This window comes from Geospiza fortis, unplaced genomic scaffold (genome assembly GCF_000277835.1).
Source record: "Geospiza fortis unplaced genomic scaffold, GeoFor_1.0 scaffold330, whole genome shotgun sequence".
Lineage (NCBI taxonomy): Eukaryota > Metazoa > Chordata > Aves > Passeriformes > Thraupidae > Geospiza > Geospiza fortis.
Genome location: NW_005054400.1, coordinates 2,163,596 through 2,190,499, shown reverse-complemented (window position 1 = coordinate 2,190,499; position 26,904 = coordinate 2,163,596). Strand labels below are relative to the sequence as shown.

The window sequence follows — 26,904 nt, the reverse complement described above, 5'->3', positions numbered from 1 at the left end:
GGCTCTACCTTGGAGCTCCAGGTGCTATAAGGAGAACCAGCTCCAGGGGGCTGAGCCTTGTCCTGCTCCCTGTTTTGGGCAGGTGTGGGATGCCACAGGTGGGCAGGTTTTGGGCAGGTGGGCATGCTGCTGCACTGCCCACCACCCAGCTGCTATTTTAGGAAGGGAATATGAAGAAAACTCTGATTTGCCTGACTCTTCACGCTGTCGTGTTCCCAAGAACCTGAAAAAAATGCACTTCAGGCAGGAGGAAATAACAGCAGAAGAATCCAGTCCCTCTACAGCACTATTTTTCAAACTTTATCTGTATTTGAGAGCTACGTGTTATTTTCCCTAAGGAGAAAAGAGTTTCCTTCTGTCTCTGCTTGAGAGACAACTTGATTGCCTCACTTGAGACAGATTTTTCAGAGTGGCAGTAACCAGACAGTCACCATGAGCAGAGCAGCTTGTTATTCCAGCCAGGTGGGCCTGGGTCTCCCCCAGGAATCAGCTCCAGCACTGGACACCCTTGTGGCTGTGGCAGCAAGGCAGCTGTTAGGAAAACAGGTTTTCCTCTCCTTCTGTTTATTTGTATTTCCACACACAGACTCCAGACCCTTCTTGGGCTTTACGTCTGCTGAGTGATGACATACAGGATACTCTGACCTTTTATTTTGCTTTTCTTCCTTTCCTGATTATTTCTGTGCTTTTCCAAGTCTATTTGATGCTGTGGGTGGATTTCTTTTCCAAAATTTAGGACTGTTTCACCCTCCACACAGTCAAAGATGCCCTTAAGGCCCAAATGCCAATCTCTCTTTTGCTGAAAAGAGAATTGAAAGCAGAGGGAGCATTGAGCACCTGGGAAAACAGGGTGGTAAGCAGGGTTGGAGGTGCAGTGTCCTTCTATGTGCAGGTCTGTGCCAGTAGGTGCCAGGTGAGTGTGACACAGACTCCATGTATTACAGAATAATTATTGATCAATAATAATCTTTATTAAGAAACCCATTGCTCTTTTATAGACAGTTAGGATATAGGTGTGCTTGATTGGTGTTTCAATTAAAACACCATCACCATTGGCTATTAGGAAACCACCCTTTGGTAAACAAATCTCCATTACACATGTTCACAATATCAGGTGTACCAAGTGGAGGTAAGAATTGTTTCTCATTATTTTTCTGTGATTTTGATTGGTCTTTTAAGTAAAACACTTTGCTGAACAAATCTCCATAACACATTCCGCATGTTCACAAGATCAGGTGTAGCAAGTGGAGGTAAGAATTGTTTCTCATTATTTTTCTGTGATTTTGATTGGTCTTTTAATTAAAACACCATCACCACTGGCTAAATAGGAAACCACCCTTTGGTAAACAAATCTCCATAACTATAGAAAGGCTTGACAGCTGGCCTGCAAGCAAAGCTGAGTTGATAGAAGAAATAACAATTGATGATTTTCGAGTGTATCCATAGCAAAAAAAGAAGACAAAGCCATCAGCATAGAAACAGATTTGAAAAGATACATGAAAATTTTGTGAGCTAGACTACGTGCATAAGTTGATATGTATATGTGCCTTATTAAATTTCTGTAACTTTTGCCAATTATATTGATGTTAATTGCTTTGCACCGATGAACATAATAAGTTTTTGTGATGTAGTTAATGACTTAAGATCACACTTTGTTAAGAATCTATAAGCTAAAGAACACACAGAATAAAAACACTTTTTTCTTCTTAGACCCTGATCACGTGTGTATGTCACGTCCAGCCTAATGGTGACACATAACACATTCCACATGTTCACAATATCAGGCGTAGCAAGTGGAAATGAGAATTGTTTCTCATTCTTTTCTCTGGTCTTGATTGGTCTTTTAATTAAAACACCCTTTGCGAAACAAATCTCCGTAACACATTCCACACGTTCACATCATCAGGTGTAGCAAGTGGAGGAAAGAACTGTTTCTCATTCTTTTCTGTGATCTGGATTGGTCTTTTAATTAAAACACCATCACCATTGGCTATCAGGAAACCACCCTTTGGTAAACAAATCTCCACAACACATGTTCACAATATCAGGTGTAGCAAGTGGAGGTAAGAACTGTTTCTCATTCTTTTCTCTGGTCTTGATTGGTCTTTTAATTAAAACGCCATCGCCATTGGCTGATTAGGAAACCACCCTTTGGTAAAGAAATCTCCATAACACATGTTCACAATATCAGGTGCAGCAAGTGGAGGTAAGAACTGTTTCTCATTCTTTTCTCTGGTCTTGATTGGTCTTTTAATTAAAACGCCATCGCCATTGGCTGATTAGGAAACCACCCTTTGGTAAAGAAATCTCCATAACACATGTTCACAATATCAGGTGCAGCAAGTGGAGGTAAGAACTGTTTCTCATTCTTTTCTCTGGTCTTGATTGGTCTTTTAATTAAAACACCCTTTGCGAAACAAATCTCCGTAACACATTCCACACGTTCACATCATCAGGTGTAGCAAGTGGAGGTAAGAACTGTTTCTCATTCTTTTCTGTGATCTGGATTGGTCTTTTAATTAAAACACCATCACCATTGGCTATCAGGAAACCACCCTTTGCTAAACAAATCTCCACAACACATGTTCACAATATCAGGTGTAGCAAGTGGAGGTAAGAACTGTTTCTCATTCTTTTCTCTGATTTTCTCACAGCCTTTCCCAGCACCCTGCCTGGGAAGGTTACCTGTGGCTCTCTGTGCCCAGACAGGACCAAGCCCCTGACTGGTGTTTGCTCCCCTCGCAGGCAAGCTGGACATAACCCCGGACGACCCGCGGTGGATCGGAGCGTGGTGGGGAGGCTTCCTGCTCTGCGGTGCCTTACTCTTCTTCTCGTCGCTGCCCATGTTCGGCTTCCCGCAGGCGCTGGGCCCGCGGCCGGAGCGCGCTGGGGACAGCGAGCAGGCCATGCTGCCCGACAGGGACTGCCAGCGCCACAAGCCCAGCAACGGCGTCCTGCGGCACCCGCTGGATGGGGACAGCACCACCAGCTCCTGCTTCCAGCAGCTGCGAGGTGAGGCCAGCCCAGCAGCAGCTCCTCTGTCCCGACAAATTCACCCCAGAAATCAGCTGGCTCCACATTTCAGTCCCTCGCTTCTATTTATGTTGCCCGTATCTGAATGAGAGGCTTCGTTCCACTTGAAAGCTGTGGTTTATTTATTTTTTTAAGCTGCAAAGCTTAAAAAAAGCTGGGAGTTTTTCAGCCTGGAGAAAAGGAGATTCAGGGGGCACCTTTTCACTCTCTACAGCTCCCTGAAAGGAGGTTGGAGACAAGTGGGGTTGGGCTCTTTCACCAGGCAGCAACTGACAGAACCAGAGGACACAGTCTCAAGCTGTGCCAAGGGAAAATTTTTATATATGAAAACATATTATGGAAAATATAATTTTATATATATAATATATTTTTATATATATAAAATATATTTCCTAATATATTATGAAAATGTTTTTTACAGAAAGAGTGATAAAGTTCTGGAATGGTCTACCTGGGGAAGTCATAGAGTCAGCAGCTTTGGATGTGTTCAAAAAAAGACTGGATGTGTCTTTAATTGAGGTGTTGGGGCATGGGTTGGGACTTGATGATCTTGAAGGTCTCTTCCAACCTGGTGATTCTGTGAATTCTGTGAGAAATGCGTGATGGTCCTATAGAGTTGCTAAAAAATATGAAGGGGAGCACAGTTGCCAGAGCAGTTTGTGAATTTCTCTCCAGTGTACTGTCCTACTCCCCTCTGCCTCCCAAAACAGAGAGTGAGCCAGCAAGGGCACTTAAAAGAAATTGGGAGCTCCCAGCACCTGAGCTTCAGTTTAGTGCAATCCCAGATACAAAGCAATGAGCGCTGGGCATCACCACAGCTCTCAAACTGAAATGGGAAGAGGGAGATACCAGCCCAGAATAGCAGCAAAATGGCAGGGCAGAGCATAATTCGTAGCAAATTAGAGAGAAAGCCTCACATCACGTCCTGCAGTGATGGAAATGGAGGTGACTCTAATTATAAAGTCAGCTGAGGATCCAGCATTTCATGGGAGAGTGTGGGCAGATAGCCTTTCTCTAGGCTGAACTGGAAAATGCTTCATCTGAGAAGGTGTTTCTGTAGCACTCGTGGCTGCTTCCCACTCCCTGTTGCCGTGGCAGAGCAGGTTTCATTGCTGCCTGATGCATTTAGATAAATGAGGAGAAAATCACTTACTCCCTGTGCAGTCACCTTAATTGGGAGCTGAATGAAGTGCGGGTGGGAAGGAAAAAGAGACTTTGGGGAAAAAAGTGTTGTCTAAATATATAAAAATGCCTTGAATACTAGATGTGGTTGTTCATTAAGGGAAGGTCAAAGATGTGAAATTTTGACTTGATGAGTAAATTCAGAAGAAAGGTAAAGGGATAATTGCTTAAAACTCAGTAAAATTCATTCCTTCATCCTTTCATCCTTGTTGCAAGGATTTTCTCTTGAACAGGCTTTTCCCATGATATGTCCATATGGATAGTTCTGTGACTTTTGTTGTGTGCACATCAGAGAGCCTGCTTCTGGCCGCTGAGCTTTTGGAGTGGGCACTGGAAACATTTGCAGGTTTCCATATAGAAAAATGAAAGAATGTGATGTATCCCTGCTGCATGGAGGGGCAGCAGTTCAGCCTGAGGATGATGCTGAGCATCTTGCACACAGGGAGGCCATGGGGGGGTTCACTGAGCATCTGTTGCTCATTGAAGTAGAGAAATTAAACTGCCACATCCATATGCTTCAAGTATTGATTACATCAGGAGGCACCACAGGCCTCCACGTTAGCCCTTTCACTGCAGGTAACCCCATTTCGGATCAGTCAGTATTCCAGGAGCCTCTTTGCAGATGGACTTTGAAATAAAATTTACATGACATCAAATAAGACGAGGAATGACCTTTTTAGTTATTCCTTTGAGGCTATCACAGATGACACGGTAGCTGACATCTCCTTTCAAATTCCTTGCCACTGTTGTCATAGTTGGAGTGTGGTCAGGAGTCATGTTGCTGAAGTGAGTCAAACACACCTCATCATTCCTGATGAGCAGTGTTTTAGGTGATGGTTGAATCTTTCTGTGGGTCTACATTACTTTGGTGGCAGCTGAATTATCTGTATTCATTTCTTTGTGGCAGGTCGTAGTCTCCCTAATCTATTTGTTGATTCTCCTTTGGAGAAAGTTAAGACTGTTCAGGGAGAAAGTTAAGACTGTTTGGAGAAAGTTAAGACTGCTTTTTCCGAGGGTAAAAAAGGCTCTTAATTATATACATAGGTTAAAAATATGTGTGTGCATGCATAGTCTCTGTCCTAATATGACCTTGGATTTTAGGGTAAAAAAGGCTCTTAATTATATACAGAGGTTAAAAATATGTATGTGCATGCATAGTCGTGTCTTCTGTCCTAATATGACCTTGGATTTTGCATGAATTTGTGATGCTGAACAGAATCCATGGAATCATAAAGCAGCATGAGTTGGAAGGGACCTTAAAATCATCTAGTTCCAGCCCCCCTGCCATGGGCAGGGACACCTTTCACTAGCCCAGCTTGTTCAGAGCTCCATCCATTCTGGCCCTGAACGCTTACAGGGATGGAACAAGCACAGATTCTCTGGGCAGCAGCAGAGGATTTACCTGCACAGGGGGTTGGGACTGGAGATGCTCCTTGGGGTTTGTATGGCCATAACTCTGACTCGTTTTTAGCAAGTGGTGTCTCTGCAGCTGGTCCTGGACAGAGCTGTTCCTGTTGTGTGTCCATGCCTGCATGGAGGTGTGGATTGTCCATCTCTTATCAAGTGTGGGGAAGAGGAGCTGTTTCTCTGGATTGATTATGCAAGCGCCCTCTGTATCGACAGCACATCCTTAGAGGATGAACTGCACCTCCTTTTTGGCTACTGAAGGAGCTTTATTATTTTTTGTTACATTTTTTCCCAAGCCTTGCAGTGACTGCCGCAGGAGAAGGGTCATGGTAGGTGAGGGAGCAGGGCAGTGTCAGCCGGGGACATGCTCTGAGCTGGGTCACAGCTGTCAGCTAGAGACACGGCACGGCTGGCACGTGGGAGGATGCTCCAGACACCACAAGATCTGCTGGAAGTCAGTGAGATGGAGGGCTGGCTGAGATTCCTTGGCTTCCTCTAGCCTTAGCACGCAAAAAATGCTAGGACTAATATAAAAGGAACATGCTCAAAGTATTGATCTTTTACATCTCCGTCAAAGTCTTAAGCAGGCGGGAGGGCCCAGCTTTTGGGAAGCCCTGGCATCTCTTCCTGTGGGGTATTTTCATGCCAGGAAAGAAGCAGCCTTAAGAGGAGCTCTAAAACTTGAAATAAAGTGGTGCCTTTGAAGAGCACGAGGTGAAGAGGCAATCAAAGGCACTGGAGGCAGCAGGGGGCTCAGCACATGGGCATGGCAGCTCAGGCAGGAAAGCTTTGGGACAGTCCTGGGAGCTGCTTCCCGTGGCTAAACTGGCACGGGGATGCTGCACCGCTTTGCCTGATTAGTATTTCATTTCAGCAAAGCAAATCCATTTGGGAGCATGGAGAAGTGAAGGATTAAGAGCAGTGGAAGTCTGAATAAATGCTGCCATTGCTCTTTGCTCCCGCCTGGCAGGGTTGTTCCAGCCCTGTGCTCTCCGTGTGGTCTGTGGGAGCACTTTGGCCATGGGCTGGGCAGTCCCTGCTCTTCTGGGGGGCACAGCTTTGCTTTCCTGCCTCTGCTCTGCCTTGGGGACCTCTCTGCTCCTCGGGCCAGAGAAGATGCTTGGCTCTGTCAGTGCCCTCTGCTCGAGTCTGTCCACATCTGCCCTCTCACTCGCTGCCTCTGACACACCACCTGCTCTGGGACGTGCTTGGAAATAGTTCATTAAAAACCTTCCTCTTTTTTTTTCACGCAGAAATGTCACATCTATCGAATTGAGCGGCCAGTTCTGATGAAATTTGATTTCAGAATGCTCCCTCTGCATGATCTTTAACACCTCTGAAACACTCTGCCCTAAATGCATTCTGTTTTGCAAAGATTTAAAGCAGAAATTCGTTACGTTCTGCCGCTCTGTCTAGCAGGAGAGATTAAAGCCCTAAAAGGATTGAAATTGATATGGAATCCTCCAGGTTTGGAAAGGGAAGCTCATTCACGAGGAATTAAAAGAAAACTCACTGTGGAATTAAATGAATTTCAGAACTGCAAATTCCCTAGACTTGGAAACGTTTTGGTTTCTTTCCAGCTTCATTTTCAAGAGTGTAGGAGAGCTGGGACGTGCAGCTGACAGCTGCCTTGTCTTCTGTTCAGTTCTGTCCTGCTCCATGTACCAATCTGCTGAATACCTAGGGAGGGAGCTGCTCTGAATCTGGGATTTCTCTCCCAAAAAGTGCTCACTGGGAGCACAGTGCTAGGCCAGAAGCTCCCAGCTGTGCAGGGAGGACTGGACCATGGGGAGCCTGTAATCCTCAGTGGGAGTTCATGGGATTGGGCAGGATTAAAGGCTAACAAGGGTAGTTTTTAACTCCTGCCTTCTCATGACTGATAGTGACAAGCTTTTGGAGAGGGCTCCATCTATACCTCCATTCTCAGCCACAGCAGTGAGGCTTTGGCCCAGGTTTAGACTTTAATGCCTTTTTGGATTTGGGTCTTGTCCCCCTGCAAACACTTTAAAGGCTTGCTGAGAAGTCCAAGTCTTAGGTGAGAAGGTGGTGATCATAAAAGGCATCAGGTTCTGTCAGTCTTTGAGTTTTCTTTGGCTTGTGTTTCATAAGGGTGCAGATTTTGTTGTCAGGTTTTTCTTGACTGTTTCCAAGCCAGCATCTTGTTGTCAGCACCATTAAAAAATTCAGAAAGGCCTTCAGCCTGAACACCTCAGGGCCAAAGCTGAGCAGCAGCTGAAGGCAGGCATAGCCTGTCTCCAAAAAATGCTTTTCCATGACTTCTGTGTCACAGGTGAGGGAGGTTTGTGTCCTCTTCTCAAGTAAAGGTGGTTCCTGCAGGGAAGATGATGGACTAGAAGGACCTGCTGTCCATGCTTGAGTATGTAACTGCTGCTTCAAGCTTGCATCTTGTCTGGAAGGCTTTTTTGATTTATGTGTCATGCTTTTCCCTCATATCCATTATGATAATTTTGCCAAGGGCACATGGAACTTCAGCATACTAACCTCACCTGAGATGTCTTCAGCACCTCTTGCCTTACTCCATATTCTCTTTTACAGGAGCCACCTCTTTCCAGAATGTGTTTTATTCTTGCTGCCTGTGCTGTTTTCTTCATCCCTTTTTCCTCAAGCCGGGTGGAGGTTTTGCCTTTTGCTTTCTCTTGAGACCCGAGGCTTGGGTAGTAGAAAGACATATTTTGGCTCAATACTACATTTTGCCTTCCCTCACCACTCTGTCCTAGGTGGACTGGGCTGTAAACCTCCCTCTAATTTATTACTTTGCTTTCTGTGTTCTTCATCTTTACTGCAAATTGAAAACATGTCTCTGTAGGGTGCTCCAACCAGAAACAGGGGCCTTGGTGATTGTAATGTTCCAAACAATTCATTTCAAGCACCAACGTGATGATTATAGTTTGTCGTTTCTGGAGAGTAGTTAAACCTCGTGTAATGAGGTTGCCAATTATCCCCGCTACTCCCCGATGTGCAGTGACAAATCAGAGCTACTTGGTGTACATAAGTGTGTGCATTTGTCAAGCCCCTGGCCTGTCATCCACAGAGCACCCACAGAGGGAGACAGGGAGGGGGTTTGGATGCCTTGGCACCAGTGTTGCTTGAGTGGGAAAAGGTGGGAAATAAAGGGATTAGTGGGAGAGCTTTGGGACATCCACCCAGATCCCTCCCAGCCTGTGGATGATCCTGTGACCAGCACTGCACGTGGATGGTCTGAAGAGTTGGGATTAAAGTACTTTTCCCTACTTTTCAGCAGTGAAAAGAGGTGTTGTGTTCTCCTCAGTGCATCTTGCCAGGGCGGTGGGAATCGCTTTTCTCCCTCTGTTTCTGGAGCGTGTCGGGTGCACCAGGATGAGGATGGGAAATGAGCTCGTCCTTCTGGGAGTGGGAGGCTGACTCTGTCTGTGTGCCCTGTCTGCTGCAGCTCGGGGGTTTTCTCCGAGTAGATTTTTTGAGACTCTTCGGACTCCAGAAGACTTTTCCCACTTTGTAAAAGGACTCCATTTGAGCTTTGTAGCTGCAAAGGGCTGCTCCGAAGTGTTCAGGTAACCTTTGGGCCTGTAAAATTGCAGGGTGACATTTACCATGACACCCTACTGGGTTGGCTCCAGTGGAGAAACACCATCCATAAGCTGTTGTGTTCCCCAGGGCTTCACTGTCCCCCATCAGGCATTTCCATTCCTACTCCATACCCAGCACCATATGCCAAGCAGCTGAAAGCATGTCACTCTAGTCCATTGAGAGATTTTTAAACTTCACTGCTGACTTTTTACCTTTTTCCCAGAGGTATTTCACCCCAAGAACTGAGACAGATGAGGCAGCAGCCGGTGTCAAATGATTGATCTTAGCAAATGGCAGTAGCAAGATTAAAGGATATTCAATTCTATAGGGAACCCCATGTTATTTCCCTTAGAAAATGAAAGAGAATGAGCTGGCCCTGGCTGAGGAGATGGTGGAGGCTGCCAGACTCTGCTTGAGTTGTCTGTGCACTCTTTGCACTGGGTTTTGTGTCCCACATGCCTGATGGTACAGAGTCCTGTTGCAGTAGACAGTGGTCAGACATTCAGCAGAGGACAGGATGTGTCCCAGAAAACTCACAGGAAGGAGAAGCAATGATTGTGGAATCAAGGAATCGCAGAAAGATTGGGATGGGAAAGGACTTTAGAGATCATCTTGTTCCAGACACCTCACCATGGACAGGGACGCCTTCCACTAGACCAGGTTGCTCAAAGCCTTGTCCAGCCTGGTCTTGAACACTTCCAGTGGCATCCACAGCTTCTCTGGGCCTCCTGTTCCGGTGTCTCACACCCTCACAGTAAAGAATTTCTTCCTTATATCTAATGTAATCCCTCCCTCTTTCAGTTTAAAGCCATTTCTTGTCCTGTCACCACGCACCCTTGTCAAAAGTCCCTCTCCATCTCTCCTGCAGCCCCTTGAGGTGATGAAGTGCTGTGACTTGGAGCCCTGCACTGCCAGATAAGGCACTTGTCAGGGGTTCCTCTCCTGTGTGAGATGCTGCAATAGCTCCACAATTTTTTTGTTGTCCACCTCAAGCAGAAAAGATGGATTTTGACCTTGGTAGCACGCGATGGTTGGGTGCCAACTTCAGAAATAAATGTCTGTGATCTTTAGCTCCCTCCTGCAAAAGGCAGGCTGTCATCACTATTGTTTGGTGGATAAAGTTAGAGCCAGACCTTAGTGTCTTTGGATTTAAATTGGCACAAAGTTACATCTCAAGGAATCCATTAATCTTGAACAAACTGAACTCCCAAGGCACAACAGTCATTAATACCTTAAATATGGCTTTTCAAGCTCAGTACTGCCAAGTCCACCTTTTCATTTTCTATATTTTTCCTGGCAAGAAGGGGAAATTCTGTAGGTGGCCACCAAAGAACTGAAGGAAGCAGCAGGTGGCTTCTGAAATTTATCCATGTCTGATTTCCCCCATCCTCATTCCTCCCACACAGTATTTTCCCCCTTTTTTCTTTTCTTTTTTCACTCATTCTGCTAAAAATTGCTATGCCTCTTGCACCTTAATTATGTTCAGTAAATCTTTAGGAAGCAGAAATTTTATACAGCTTGGAAAAATGTTTCTGATTTAAAAAGACCAGAAACTGTGAAGTGACCTCTTCCAAAAAAAGTTAGATCAAACCTAATTATAACCCTTTTTTCCACTGTCCCCAAGAAGGAGCCAAGGGCACCCAAGCAGAGCCTTGACAAAGAGCTGTGCATTCTCTGCTGAGGCCAGTGCAAAAAAATCCCTGAGGGAAAACATAAGCCAGCACCACAGAAACATCATCTGCCAGCCCCTGGTACACCACAGGGGATCTGGGGGATGGATTTTCAAAATGCAAATAGGGGTCCATTGAGGCTTCACTACACTACATCAAGGTAATTTTCAGACTTAATGATTTTCACATTTAATTCGGGGAGAAATTAGTCATCAGGTATGGAGACAAAGCAGGGCTCTCTTCTGTACTGGGATGCTCTCCTCTTCAAGCTGTGTTATCTCTACAATAATTAAAATGCTCGCTGGAGTAGAAAACGTGCAATCTGATTCATTAGACAGATTTCCCTTTGTAGGGTACCTCTTGTTTGCCTATGGGAAATTGAGATGGGCTTGGAGGAGAGAGGGCTCTAGACACTGATGATTTGGAAGGGGAGAGCCAAGGGATCATGAAACCAGAGCCACATGTGTGTCCTACACAGTGAACAGCTCAGCTCGTCCTCTTCCACCCTCTTAAGGATGGCAGGGTCTTTTGGTTGGCTGGAGAAGCTTTAGGTTGTGGGAACACACAGACTGACAAGCCTGTGCCAGGCAGGAGGACCCTTGTGCCATGGGTATGCATGGACCAGCTAAGCCTGAGAGTTTCAGCTTGCTGAAAACACCCACGTGTGCTGCAAGAAGGTGACCATCAGTGAGTGAGCCAGTTTGGAATAGGAAAATCAATCAAATCTGGATGGCAGGAGAAGGAAAAGCCACATGTGAGCTGGGTTAGTTTGTGTCTGAAAGCTTGCAAGGATTTATGCTGAATACAGCGCTGATGGCACCTGTCAGCTGGCTCAGCTTTGTTCATGGGGAGCAGGTACGGAAAGGGGAAGGGGAAGAAAGAGCGCACCAGGTTTTGATTGACTTCCCTATGGGGAAAACAAAAAGCAATGTTGGAAATTTTTCTCATTCTTCCAGTTTTCTATAAGGGTAAATAATCACTGATTATTTATTTTTGCACCTCTTGGTTCTTAAATCTTTAAGTGGCACTGTTTGGGTGTTTCACTTTGTTCTGGCATTCCCACATTTCATGCAGCTTGTCTGTGCAGAACAGGAAATTACTCTTGCTGTGAGATGAGTGTACCCCACAGAAGAGGAGAAAGGCACCTCCAGCACCTCAAGTCTACACAAAAACACCTCTCTCACGGACGTATTTTATGAAAAATCCTTTTGCTAGAATTTCTTCTCCTGAGAAGTTGAGGAAAAGAAAAACAATGCTTATCTGCTGCTGTGGAATGCAACAGGTGCATCTTTGATTGGTCCATGTTGGTTGTTTCTAATTAATGACCAATCACAGTCAGCTGGCTCAGACTCTCTGAGAGTCATGAGCTTTTGCTGTCATTCCATTTTCCTTTCTATTCCTTGCTAGCTTTCTGATGAAATCCTTTCTTCTATTCTTTTAGTATAGTTTTAATATATCATAAAATAATAAATCAGCCTTCTGAAACATGGAGTCAAGATTCTCGCCTCTTTCCTCGTCCTGGGACCCCTGCGAGCACCACCACAACTGGTGACCCCGAGTGACGAAAACTCCACACACCTCTCCCTTTTTGCTCTCTTGTAGTGATCCCCAAGGTGACCAAGCACCTGCTGTCCAACCCTGTGTTCACCTGCATCATCCTGGCAGCCTGCATGGAGATCGCCGTGGTGGCCGGCTTCGCCGCCTTCCTGGGCAAGTACCTGGAGCAGCAGTTCAACCTCACCACCTCCTCTGCCAACCAGCTCCTGGGTGAGTAACCAAGGGAACACCAAACCTCCAAAGGGATTTAGAAGTGTTCAGCATGGCTGGTAGCTGCTGCTGGTTAGGCTGCCCAAAAGTGACTTGTTTGAGATGTGTCTGTGAGTGGGAGGGTTGGCCTTCAGCTGTGCCATGGCTGCAGGGCCCAGAGCAGACCTCCAGCATCCTTTCTCCACTGCATCCTGCTGCCATCACTTCCCCTGGGAGGCAGTATGGGACACCCAGGATGGGAGAGTCTGGGAGAGCCTTGGAAGCAGCAGAAATGGGCTGTCTGGTTGCCCAAGACTGCAGTGATAGTGTGGCCATTGCACTGCTTGTCCCATGGTTCTGGTGCCCCACAGTTCTGCAGCCCATCTCAGTCTGGGTTAGGAAGCCCAGTGTCTCCTGTTAGTCACTACAGCTTTCCCCTTGGCCTGGAAATGACAAGATTGCAATGAGCACTTCAAGTACCTGAGTTAGTGCAGCTTGGTCGTCTTTCAAATGTCCCTTCTCTCTGACCACTCCATGCTGCTGTGATTTCACATTCTGCATTTCTCAGTGTTCATTTGTTCCCTGTCAGGACACTGGTGGCAGAATATTCATTTATTTTCTGCTGCTGCTCATCCCAGGCAGGCCCAGCCATTTGTTTATGACAGCCCTCCTCTCAGCAGCACCCAATTAAGATATCTGCAAGTTGATCTTGGATGATCTGCGGCCACAGCTTGCCAGATGGGCAGCTGGCAGTGATCTGTCAAAAACTGGGACATCAGGAAATGGGTGGATCTTCATATCAATAACAAGGAGTTTGCAAGCTGCTCTCCTGACAGTTGTTTATTTCCCTGTTAAACTCATTGATGTCTTTTGGTTTTGGCCTGGTTTTCCAAAAGAAACAATCCCCTGCAGTCAGCCTTGCCTCCCCCAGCAACCCAGGAATTTGCTAGTGAATTTTAATACCGTTTGACAGAAGGCCAAAGGTCTCAAAGTTGTTAGGCAATTCCATCTTTCCTGAAAATTAAAGGCTTGGCAAAGGAAAGTAACTTCACTCTTGACCCAGTGGGAGAAGGGAAAAAGCTGTTTGGTGGGAGCTGGCTGGGCAGTCAGCATGTGAGAGCAGCTGGGTGGGCAGCAAAGAGGGGATCACCCATGAGCCAGAGCACATCCTGCTCCTGACCTGACAGGGGGAAAGGAGACTTGGATACCTCCGTGTTTCTCTCAGCAACTTGTTTAAACAAAGTTGTGATCAGATTTCTCACGTGGCGTTTAAGGGAGTCTAGGAATGCCAGGGCTGGGATTCTCTCCTAAGCACAGTTCAGGCAGTGAGATCTGGAGTGTAACTGGCAGCAAAGGGATGAAAGTGATCCCAAACAAGCATAGTGTGGTAATTTCTGTCTGTGCTGGAAAGGGAGTCACTTCTGGCAGTGATTTTGCATTTCACAGTTAAAGAAAATTCTTTTAGGGAGATTTCATATTTTCAAATGCTGCTCCTGCCTAGTCTCTGAAGATCAGACTCCTGTGAGTCGCACCAGCAGGGCTCATCCAAAGCCTCCAGACACCCCAGAAAATTCCTGACTTTATTTGCTGCTGCTTAGGTCAGGCTGGGCCAAGCTCAGCAAGTCTGGCATTCCCTCCAGCCTGGATGAGAGCTGGCAGAAGATCCTGGTCCCTCCATGCAAGGCAGCATGCCTGTTTGCATCTGTTCCTTTTTTTGGGCAGCCCCAGCTTGGTGCTGCTCCAGCATTGCAAGGTTTCCTCGTGCCAGTGCACAGCTCTGGCTGCTGGAGAGCTCAGCCCTGTCACAGTGCAGCTCACTGGGCCTTGCTAACTGCTTTTTCCTCTTGCAGGGATGACAGCAATCCCATGTGCGTGTCTGGGCATATTCCTGGGGGGCCTCCTGGTGAAGAAGCTCAGCCTGTCTGCTCTGGGAGCCATCAGGATGGCCATGCTGGTGAACCTGGTGTCCACAGCTTGCTACGTGTCCTTCCTGTTCCTGGGCTGTGACACAGGGCCTGTGGCAGGAGTTACTGTTCCCTATGGAAACAAGTGAGTCCACAGAAAGTTTCAGGGAGCTCTGCCAGCATAAGTCCATGTTAGTGTCCTTGAAAGGCAGTGCTGGCCTTCAGACAGCCACAGAGCACAGAGAAGGTTGTGTGGGCTCTTAGCCTGGCGTGTTTCCATGCCACTCACCACTGAGAGACCTGAGCACCTGCAGATGACAACAGAGTTTCACTAAAACCTGAAATTCAGTCAAACTGAATCAGAAGGTGCCAGACCTGAGTCTGTACCCACAGGCACCTCTGGAGCATTGGGTCTGGTTTGTCCTGGCAGTAAGGGACATGCCCTGCTCTGTACACTGATTTCAGTGCCTGAGGGGAATTTGTAGAACCAGGTTTTAGATGCCTGGAAATACAGATATGGTGAAGAGAAACTGGTTTTGGCTGCAGGCTCATTTTAATGTGAGAAGTGAGGCCCACATAACTCTGTTTTGTCCTGCACTCACAGGACTTGGAGAGAGTCATTTGGTATTTTCTTCCTGAGTGCTCCTGTATGCGGTGGCAACTCTTTAGATGACAACATCAGCCTGTCAGCTCCTTGCACAAAAACACAGAGCAATCTCCACAGCATCTCTTTGTGTTTCCTTGAGGCTTCTTGTTGAGGTAACAGGGCAGCCCAAGCCTTCCATTAGATTCTCTTTTGCAGGAGATAGTGGCCATGGCATTTCAGTCTCCAAGGAGAGGCTGTAGCCTGGATTTCTTAGAGCTGGAACACCCTGCTAGCCTGCCCACTGCTTTTTTTTAATGTGTTTGCCTTAACTCTCCCCCTCAAAGGCATCTTTGTGAGGCAGCAGTTGGGAAAGCTGGCTGATACCACACTGTCCATTAATGTCTTTCTCTCTTTGTCTTACAGCTCAACTCCAACCTCATCTCTGGACCCATATTCCCCGTGCAATAACAACTGTGAATGCCAAACTGATTCCTTCACTCCAGTGTGTGGGGCAGACGGGGTCACATACTTATCTGCCTGCTTTGCTGGCTGCAGCAGCACGGTGAGTGGCCTTTCCTGGGGACCTCTCACCTGTAGAAAAGGTTCTGGCAGCTCAAGTGAGTGAGGTTCCTGCGTGTCTGGTGGGGTAGCTCACCCACAGCCAGTGGCTGGACCCCCCGGAGCGGAAATGCCCACTCTGTGCAGGGTGCAGGATGGGATCTCACAACCTCCTGCCCTGGTCTTCCTCCTCAGCAGGGAAGCAAGGAACGTGATGGGAGATCTGCACAGGTGTCCTCTGCAGGAGATGCCTAGCCCAGAAGGGAGAGCTGAGGAACCTGCTCCTCTTTTATCCTGCTACTCCTCATCTCCCCTCTTCTCCACCTGTCCATGTTTGCCCTGCCCAGCCCTTTCAGTCCTTTTCCTTTTGCTCTTTCCTTGAATCTGGCTCCTAGATAGTTGCGAGCAGTTGCTGGTTTTATTCACCATTATTTAAGCTTTCCTTTAACTCTACTTGCTTATTTCTCTTTCCTTGCTTTGCTCTGAGGCAGCAGCAAGAGCAGTTGTCAGGGGAGCAGAGTTTCCATCCAAAGACATTCTGCATTTTTCAGTTCTCTCTGAGTGTTGTTTTCCCTTAGAAAACTCGTAAAGACCAAACTATCCCTGTATAAAGAAGATGTGGGGAATTTTTAACAATATCTTAAAAGCCAGCTTTTTTGTTTTTTGCTGCTGAAATGTTAATGTCTGCTGGGTTACACTGAAAACGAGTGCTCCTGTGGGTGGGGACTGGTGGGATTCCTGCATTCTTGCTCACTGCCTGGGGCTGTGCCGGGCTGTGTGGGGTCTGTGGGAGGTCAGCCTGGTCACAGGCACTGTTTGTGCCTACACATCAGTGCCCACCACATGCAGTGATCCCCCCAGTCCTTCCTCTCTGAGGAGATACCAAACCTCCCCTCCTGCCCCAGAGCCAAGGCACAGTGAGTGCTGCTGAGCAGACACTTGCAGCTGGCAGTGCAGCCTCCCCACCCTTATCACCTCTGGGCTTGTCCTGCTCAAACATCTTGTCTCCTCCATGCCCTCTCCAGCCTCAGAGATGCAGGCATCCCTTTGAAACACCACAGTTTTGAGTTTTCAGCAGCCCTACAAGGATCCACATCAACGTGTGACACGTGAAGGTGTTACCTCCCCGCCCTCTTCTTCCTCCTCCCAATAAGTGAACACCTGAGATGGCAGCAGGATGATTTTAAGAGGAAACCAGCTTGTTCCAGGCACACAGAATGGTGTCTCACCAGCTCACCAAGCCTTCAGCAGGTGTTCAGCTGGTGGTGGTGTGGGGCTGGAGCATGGCAGAGATCTGTGCAGCCAGGGCAAAGCTCTGACTCCTCTGGAAGGAGCATGGTAATGAAAATTCAGCTCTGCCCCTTCAGTCTGCAGCTGCCTGACCTTGTGCTCTGCAAGAACAAGCCTCTCAGCAAAAAACTCGCTCTCCCTCAGGCTCTCTCTTACTCACTCCTTCTCATTTTGCCTTTTTGTTGTCATCCTTGGGGTTCTTCTCATCTCTTTGTTTTGTGGGGGTTTTTTGCAGTAACATTTTGAACACACATTGGTGAAGCAATAGCATCTGCTGGGAAGGGCATTATCAAGAATTATGGACCAGTTTGGCCATGCAATGGCCTTGAGGCAAAGCCAAATTGCCAAACCAAGTTTTAAACCCATAATCCAGGTAATGACCTGTCTGGAGGGTCTTGTGAATGTTACGTGCTTGTGATGAGGCAAGGGTTGCCTTTTACTGGGACATAAAATTCTCTGAATGCTTTATTTAACTTTACTACATTTTACGTTTCTGACTGCTTCTCTTCACTTTTCCTCTGTGAACAATTTCTAAAAGCAATGTGTAGCTCAGGTATTTCTTTCTTTTTCATTCCTTCTCTCTTACTGAGCTGATTCCAGAGGTGCACTTGCCCAAAAAGCCATAGGAATATCAGTGCTGGTAGGCAGAGCTCTGGCCCCCCCAAGGACTTCTCTTTCCAGCCATTCCTGGGGGTGACCCTTGCATACCACGTGTTGGGCTGTGCATCTTGTTTGTTTGATGCCACTGGCTCTCTCAGCATTTTGGCTGGAGACACATGAATTCCAGCCTGGAGTTACTGTGCTGGCACCTCACAGCTTTGCATTGAAGTACCAGCCTGTCGCTTCCCTGTCTGAGCCAGAGCTTAAAAAATGAGTAATTAAAAACATGGGTAATTTGCATGGATAATCACAGCAAAGTCAGGATGCTGTTAAAGGTGTAAACTCTGCATCTGTGTGGCTTCACAGGCACACTTAGATCTGGGTGTGCAGGTTGCTGGGCAGCAGAAGGTTCTGATAACAAGTGGTTGGATGCAGTGGGGTTGCAGACAAGGAGATCTACAGAAGTTTGGCACTGGTAGCAAAAAATTTCCTCTCCACAGGACAAAGTTATAACTCCCATCTTTGATGTTTCCTTGTTTGATGTCTGTGAGTTGCATACTGTGTCAGTAATAAAAGATCAAAGATCTGCCAGGTAAGGATGAGATGCAGTGCTAAGCAAGCTGAGGTGGTTGGTACAAACCACTCACACTGCTTCGGGCCAGCACCTTGAAGCAAAGTGGTCAAAAAAGCAGATTGAGGGGCAAATTTTCAGGCAGTGAAGGTAGAATCTGCCTTGTGCTTTGTAAAAAAATCACACCAGTGGGAGGACAGTCTGCCCCACCACTGCCCAAAACAGATACTTTCTGTGCCATGATAAGAGACAATGGGAAATAAACACCCAATTCTGTACGTTTGCTGTGATGGGAATTTTGTCCAAGGGTTATTCAGTGCAGGTGTATACTTTTCCAGACTTACATGGGTTTTGATCCACAGCCTTGTCCAGGCTGGTGGCTAGCAATGCACTGCAGTAAGAGCCAGGAGCTACAAATTCCTGTTGTCTGTGCAAACACCACCTCAGTGGTGCTAATTGTCACCATTCTGGAGCCTTCAGGTGTCAGCTTCTAACTCACAGCACAGGATTTTGTTATTTTAATTACTGCTTGCCAGCAGAAAGGCACCTGCATGTCTGCTCCAGCTCTCCTAGAGTTCTGCACCACAGTCTCTCTTGCCCTCTGTGCACTTAATTGGAAAAAAATGATTTGACTCCTGTGCAGAAGAAAGAGATGGGTGTCAGAAAGGTTGGAGTGGTATCCCTGCTGATCCTTATCTTTGGAGGCAGTGAACCAGAAAGTGTGCTTTTGTATGGTCCTAAGGGGATCCCTTTGGCAGAAAAGCAAAGGAATTTCTGCTTGCACATGGTAGGGGAGAAGGGGAGGAGATTGAGCTGCTTTTCAATGTGTTATATTTTATGACGTTACTCCTCATCCAGACATGTGACCTGCAAACCCAGCGGGCTTGTGAAGACAAGCCATGAATCATTAATGACTGTTTCTTTCTGTGTTCATTAAGGGATTTCTTGGTAGTATTGTGTGCCTTAATTGCACTGACATCCCCCACTCAGAAATTCAGGAGGACGAGTTGGAAAATAAGGGAAAAAAAAAATCCTTAAATCTGTGACTGGCAAACAAAGCTTCTTTTCACATCCTGCACTTGCTGGAGAGATCAAAGCAAAATGCAGTCATTCCCTCCTCCTTCTGATCACATATTGATAAAGTTTATCTTGCTTGACTTGAGCTTTTAGCTCAACACAAATCCCTCTGAACCAGATGTCATTTATTAGCCCTGGAGTGCACTGAGGTCCAGCAGCATCCCTGCTGCCAGGCCGTGGTGGTTCAGCTCTGGGTGAGATGCAGCACCCATCGTGGGTGGCTCCTGCCCAGGATTTGAGGTGCTGGAAGCAGTCCCCAAACCTGCAGCCAAGAGCAGAGCTGCAGATTTACCTGTATTTAATGTTCTTCAGTTTAATTGCAACAGCCAAGAGGATGGAGGTAAATAAGAAAGTAATTAGACCCATAATGGGGGGAATCTTCCTTGTCACAGAGACACAGATTGTTTCTTTATTCTCCTCCAAAGAGGTAGAACTCTGTAATAATTCTGTCACCATGACATTTATGGGAGAGACTTGAAAGGAGCAGAAGAAAAGAAACAAGCCAAGGGACAGCTTTCCCTTGCTGGCAGCATGCGTCAGCTCTGATGCTCCTGAAACTCTTTCCAAACCCCCCTCCAACAAGCACTTAGGAGTTATTTAATTGACCATTAGAGGATTAGGCATTGCTGCTGACAAGCCCTGTTGCAGAGGGCAGCGGTGGGATCAGAGCTCTCCCCTCTGCTGACTCCTTGTGCTCCTCTGCAGAACCTCAGCGGCTGCTCGTGCCTCACCTCGGTCCCTCCTGAAAACGCCACCGTGGTTCCTGGCAAGTGCCCCAGCCCTGGGTGTGAAGAGGCCTTCCTGACATTCCTGTGTGTGATGTGTGTCTGCAGCATGATCGGGGCCATGGCGCAGACACCGTCCGTCATCATCCTCATCAGGTGAGGCTTTGGTCATCATCCTCATCAGGTGGGCCATCAGTCATCATCCTCATCAGGTGGGGCTTTGGTCACCATCCTCATCAGCTGGGCCATCAGTCATCATTCTCACCAAGTAGGACCATCAGTCACTGTCCTCATCAGGTGGGGCTGCTCTTGTCACGGGATGAGGGCTGGAGGGACCCTAGGGCATAGGGTCCCACACAGCTCCTGGCCTCTGCCTTTTACACCAAGCTCACTGTCCCCAGACCCATGACTTTGAACTGAACCTCCATTCGAGCTGTTTTCTCCCTAAGCTACCTTTTTTTCACTTGTTAGTGCCTGGTTTAGCCAGGCATGGCCCCAGTTCAGGGCCTGCAGTATGGAGCTACTGGAGAGAAAACAGGAGCTGCTCGAGCTCTCCTTTGGTGGAGGGAGTGAGGTGGAACTGGGCCCCCAAACAGACAAGATTCCTGCAGGGATGTTGCAGAGAATGGTGGCAGGGGTTGTTCTTCTGGGATTAACATGGAAATGCAGATGTGCAGTTTCCAGTCCAGCTAGTAAGGAGGTTACAGCTGCATCAGGAGAGGGGCAGAATTGCCACCCCATGTTCTCAGCACATAATGACTTAGAGAGAGGCTTAGGCTCACCTTTTGAGATCATCTGGAGACCACAGAAACCACAGAAAAATTTAAAGCTAGCTTTGGTGAGTACCTCCCTGACTGGAGTTTAACTTCTCTCACCCTGGACCAAATCCAAGAACATAAGGAACTTGGAAATCTGAAGGACATGTCTGAGTTAAACTAATGTGAATAGGTGGGCAAAAGTAGCTTATTCAAATAACTGACCTTGTGTTACTTCCAGACACATGGAACACTTCACCTTATGATATACATATATATCTAAGCCCACGTTTATCCAAAATTACTTAGCTGTCCAAGCTGTCACTTACTGAGACTAATAACCAGAGGCATAAATAGCAGATCCATTCTGCTGCCTGGAAAATTCCAATAAAATTCAATCAATAAGGTCTGTATTAGAAACACACTCTTGAGTGGATTTTGGACAGAACAGCTCTGTGAGGGCATGTCTCCCTGCAGGATACAAAATGAGATATTCCACCTACTAGTTCATTTCTCTCTTTGCATCTCCAGTAGCTAAAGGGAAATCAAATTTCCTCATGATAAATATTGTGACAAAAGCAATTTGGAGTTTGAAGAGTTCTTTGTTCAAGGAAGCTGCCAGCACCTTTAGGATACAACATGGAGACATCTTAGTGTTGCCTTCAAATGAGATAAGCCAGGAAGAAGAATACCAAGGAATAAGAAAAGCAGAGGGAAGATGAAACATACTCGGTTCAGAGCTGTAGGAAATAAACAATTCGCACATCCAGATTTGTAACTTCACTCAGAATCACTGATAGCTGACAAAATGTACCAAATGTACAGCAGAGAGCTCTGAGCCAGATACCACCTCATGCTCTCTTGCCACTGCCATTTTCCATTACTTAAAGAAAGTTGTGGCATATGCATGTGTCCTTGGTGTCCAGAGCAGTGACAAGTGACACTGACAGCTCCCGTGGTTATTTAAAAATGGACTCGGTATCTACAAATTAAATGTCTTGTCTTAGCAAGTCATTTGGCCACTGCTGTAGTCAGTAAGAAAAGGAGATGTCTCCAAGTGGCAATTTTTACTCCAGCCTAAGGTATGGGGATTGACTTTGGTCTTAAATATAGAAAAGTGGGTGGAAGGACACCACCACCAGTTAAAAGCCCACTGTGAATATTCCATGTGATAATCTATTTTTTCATTAAAATAAACTTTTAATGCTCTGTTTCCTTCATTTCTCACCCAACTGTAGAATCCTATTTGAGCCAACCCATTAACCATTGGAACATTTTTCCAAGGTCATATAATTCCCAGCATAAAGGTTTTAGATATAAAGTGTGGGGGTCTGCGTGGAAACTGCTGAAATTCATCCCGAGGTCACAGGCTTCATGCAGAAGTCATGGTGTGGTATTACATGGCCCATGAATGTGTGAGAGGAGAGCAGGTGATCAGAAGGGTCTCCTAACTTAAAAGCTCTCATTGGTTCTGTTTTATCAGTTTTGGCTGGTGCCACTTCAGTGCATTTATACAGAGAACCACCCCTGCCTTGAGTGTTTTTTTAAAGCATCTTTGAAGGAAAACTCTAGTGGTTGTGTTCATAGCAGAAGGCACTGCAAACTGCATGAAAACTAGTGTTGAGCACTTCCTCACTGAATCACCAGGCTGACTGAACCTTTGGTCCACCATTCTCCCTCCCTCTCTTGTTCCCAGTACTCTGGGGAGTTTCAGAACCAAAAGTTTCCTCTCCCTCCAGTCCTCAACATCCGGAGCCTTGAAAATTTGATGGGGAGCTTATAAACATCTGATGTCAACATTAGCTGTTGTTATTAATGACTTGGCTAATTCCTGAACCTATCACCAATGCAATTACTTTTGGGGCTGTAGGCAGTTCAGGAGAAGGCAGAAGAAAAGCCCCATTAATGACTTTTTGAAGAGGTGCTGGTGGCATCCTGGCTGACAGCACAGAATGGCCACAGGGTGTGTTAATCAAAGCAGAACAACAGGAATTGATTTCTCTCTCCCTCCTCCCTGCAGGACTGTGAGCCCTGAACTCAAGTCTTACGCTCTGGGGGTGCTTTTCCTGCTGCTCCGGTTGCTGGGTAGGTACAGAAGTTGTGTGTCCTTCCCTCCCACTCTTTGTTCCCTCTTGGGACACTCCATTTTTAACATGCAGAAGTTGATTTCTGCTCCTTGCAGTGCTGTCCTTGTTGTGAGAGGGGTCTGACACACTGGGGTCCCTCGCCATGAGGGATGTCACATCAAGGCTCCTGAAGCACTTTTCCTGCCATTTGTGTTGTGCTAATGGAAGAAAATGCAGTGTTGCATGAGAAATGGCTGTTTCTCCCATGGTCCCACACAACCAGTTTCTCTTCTGTAGCTGTTAATAACGTGTCAGCAGCTTGCAGAATTACTGCTGCACTGCATATTGCTGAAGTAGAGGGATATGGATTTTCACCCTCCTTTGAGGGACAGGACCTGTGCTACATGGTGAGTTTGCCCCTTCCTTTGGGTGTCTCAGAAATGAAACCAGGAAAATGAGACAAGCTGAGTCCTTGTTTTCTCCTGTGGGTTAATATCCCATTAAAATGCTTATGGCTCCTCCTCTGTTCTCCTCATGTATGAATTAAAGGGAACATACCAGGCTGCTGCTTGTTTCTGGCTGGTTTTTTCCCCTCTGGAAGAGGTGCCTCCTATTTTAAAGCTCTTCTATTTCAGGTCTTTAGTCTCAGTGGTTCAGGGCAAAATCCTCTGATCCATCGTTGTGTGGGACCATCTCATGCCCAGGGTTTCTGCATGTTTTGGGAGTGGAACTTATTTTTTTAGCAGGGCACAGAGGGAACCTTCCCTGCATGGCTCCCTTGGTCCCAAAGGAATGACTGGAGACTAAAGTGCCATTTCTTAGGCTACCACAGAGACACTGGGAAGTACAGGATTGAAAATCCAGCAGTACCAGACATGGCTTTGAATAAGTGACTTCATTTTTTTACTTATTTTTTTAACACCTTATTCCCCTGAAGCTGAACAGGAAATTGTGCTCCCAGACCAGTTTACAATAAAGCCAATTAGATGTCCATTGGTTTTGGTGAAGTAACTGCAGCCATACAAAAAGCTCCCTCAAGTTAACTTACCCAGAGCTCAGATAACTCGAAGGGAAGTTTCTGGGATGACCCAGGTCAGCTCTGGTTCCAGCCTTGCAAACACAGCATTTTCTTTAGCTGCTGGTGCTGCTCGTGGGTTTTGGCCTGACTTCAGTTGTGACTGGCTGAATGTGGAGTCTCAGCAGGCGAGTGTGCAAGGAGGATGGCTGTGGGCTGTTGTTTCCAGATGAAAAATACTTAAGGGGGGGAGATTTTTAGCTTTTCTTTTTTCCTTTCAGAAGAGAGAATCCTCCTGAGATAGCAGCATCCTGAATTCCTCTAAAACCAGGCTCAGACATGTATGCTTACGTTGAACAGATTTCTTTTTTTCATTCCAGTAAAGAAGCCATAGTGAGAATTTAAATTCAAATCTTTGTATGTTGCTCTGTGACTAAGGGATTCCCATGAAATAAGACAATACATCCTGAAGCATATCAGCAATGTAGCTGGAACGCACAGAAAATGAAGAGAAAGATACTTTTCTGTATGAGCAAGGGTATCCAAATTGTGCCTCTATCAACCTGAGGTTTGAGAATAGCTTTACTGATTTATTTTAAAAGCTTTTCAGTTCACCTTTAAGCTTTGACTTAAGAAGACAGCGATAATAGCTGCTTCTTACACCAAAGGAGAGAATTAAATGCAAGAGGTATGAGACCCGAAGGTGCAATCCTAGCTAATAGATTTCAGTAAGACAGAAGCACCTTTTTTTATGCAGCTCTACAGTTTCTGCTGTGAAATATATATAAATATATAGAGAGAGAAGAAATTTTTGCAACACTTTGCAGTAAGAGGTAGAACATGATTGACTCTCTTTAATATTCACTGTAATAACATGAAACATGACTGAATTCTCCCGGTATCCTCCTGTATATATTGTCTCATTTCCCAGGAATTCTGCTGTGAGAGGGCAGCCTAACAGGGTCTTCATATAAAAGCATTACTGCAGTTTCCCAGAGAAGAGAATAAAGCAGTGCCATTGGAGCCAAAGGTTCAGAATGGATTTGTCTGGAACAGCAAAGAATTTCAGACCCTTAAGATCCTGGATGCATCCTTTCTGTGTGGTGTTCACCCTGCATCATGGAAGAGCCTCTGCTTACCAGGGCACTTCCTTAGATTATTTTTTTTTTTCTTTTCTCCAAGTTCATGTTGTTTGCCTCTTATTCTAACATGACAAAACCCCACAGTGTTTCACTCTCAGGAGGAGTTTCTGATGTGCAGTGCAGCTGTTCAGCTCCCTTGTCTCAGGTGTTCTGAGCACCAACGTGCCCCTGTGAGTCTCTCAATCCTGTCCTCTGCTAAAAACAACCTGAAATACTCACTGGTTGCTAAAGGGTTTTCCACGTGACTGCATTCACATGGGAGTAGCTTTGGAGTTCAAGGGAAACAGGTCCTTCCTCAAGTCTTATGAGGAGAATTTTCCAGGCCAAATTGTGGTGGACACCAGGCTGGAGCCAGCAGGTGAGGATGGGGATGGCAGCTCTCCCTGAAATTCAGCTTGCACATCTCCAAAGCTTTGTGTCAGCATCTCTCAGCATGCTAACAAGCAGGGACTCACACCTCAAAATTTTGATCTAAATGTGGTTTTCTGTTATAAGGGAAAGAATGTGGCTCCTCAGTCACTGCCAGATCTGGATATTACCCCTGAGGTGCCATCCAGAAGCTCTGGGCACACAAACTGCAGTCAGCAGCACAGCCTCTTGCTTCTTTGTGGCAGGAGCCCAACTGAATTTTTAAAATCCAGGTTGAGTGTGTGGTTGTTCACAGGTTTCAGCTAAAAAAGTGTCTTTGAACTTAGAAGCAGAACCATCCCAGCCTGGATTTTCCAGTCATTGAAATGATGAACACAGAGCTGGTGCTGATATTTTTCCAGAACATAGATAGGTTTTTAGATATGATGACTGGAACAAGTATTTCTAACAAACAGATTGTCTTGCTTTTTTATCATCTGGTTTTACTTACTACATTTGTGCTATTAATGACTGGTTCAAATGAGAACCAAAAGCCCATATAACCTTTCTTAATTCCTGCATTCACCAACATATAAAGAAGATCAAACAAAATCTGCAGAGCTCCAGTCATCAAGAAAATAAAATAAAGAAATCTCAGTTACCACAGAGAATAGTGAAGACAACCAATTTATTTGTAGTCTTAGGATACATGTCATGAATGTCACTACTTTGCTCGTGACAAGCTGAAGGTATCTTTTTTAAGCCTGGAAATCCAGGTTAATGATGAAACTAGATCCAAGATTAAACACTTTCCTGTCTAAAAACTGCACTCCTTGTGTCTGCTGTCACAGGTATTTATAGAGTCTCAGGCATCAGAGCACCTATGGATGCATTGATGCTGTCAGGGGGTGTTGTGCCTGCCTGCTGTTGGATTTCAGTAGATGCAATGCTCTCCTTTGCTCACTGCCTTAACCCACAGCACTGACTTCATCCATCAGGGCTTTTTTCAGGGTTTCTCTGCTTCCAGTCTCTGCCCATAAATACAGCAGAAGGTGGAGAAATGGTTACATTATGTAGAATGTTCACATTTTCTTCCCAGTGCTGCGCAGGCTGGCTGGGGAGCGTGGATGTCCTAATCACCATCAGGCTAATGGGAAATGGGGGGTTGCTGCAGTGTCCCTGCAGGATGAGGGAAAGTAGACAAGAAAAACATTTCTTTTATTAGTTAAATGAGATTGGAGTGATTACTTTGCTTGAAGATTGCAGCTCTTCTGCAAACTATGATTGAGAAACACTCATTGGTAGTTAGCTGCAGTGGCTGTGGGAGAATCCTGCTGTGATATTTCATTTAATGGCACTCTGAAATTTTCCGTTCTTTTCTGATGGCATCTTTGACATCTATTAGGGGCTATTGTTTCTTTTCCTTAGATCCAGAGAAAACCTTTTGCTATGTTTTGATGTCAGGGTACAGTCCAAAACTGGATCTCAGTGCTGAGGCTGATTTTAGGTGCTGAACTGGAATGCTATGAGATCCTTCAGGGCAACACTCTAAAGTGCAGAATTGCCAGTTTCTAGAGGGTGAGCTGCAAGGCTGTCCTCCTCTTTCATTTATCCCTCCACTTAGTCTCATTAGGCAAACAAGAAGCTTAATAAAAGCCACTC

At 46.1% G+C, this 26,904-nt stretch overlaps 1 protein-coding gene across 1 annotated transcript in view; it reads left to right on the top strand.

Moving 5' to 3' along the window:
- Nucleotides 1-26,904, top strand: part of SLCO3A1 (solute carrier organic anion transporter family member 3A1) — a 164,955-nt gene that overhangs the window by 137,209 nt on the left and 842 nt on the right. Inside the window, exons 5-10 of the mRNA XM_005426055.2 lie at nt 2,746-3,012; nt 12,462-12,626; nt 14,456-14,654; nt 15,519-15,657; nt 19,897-20,072; nt 22,692-22,756. Of these exons, the coding sequence (XP_005426112.1) occupies nt 2,746-3,012; nt 12,462-12,626; nt 14,456-14,654; nt 15,519-15,657; nt 19,897-20,072; nt 22,692-22,756 (1,011 nt within the window). The remainder of the gene's footprint in view (nt 1-2,745; nt 3,013-12,461; nt 12,627-14,455; nt 14,655-15,518; nt 15,658-19,896; nt 20,073-22,691; nt 22,757-26,904) is intronic.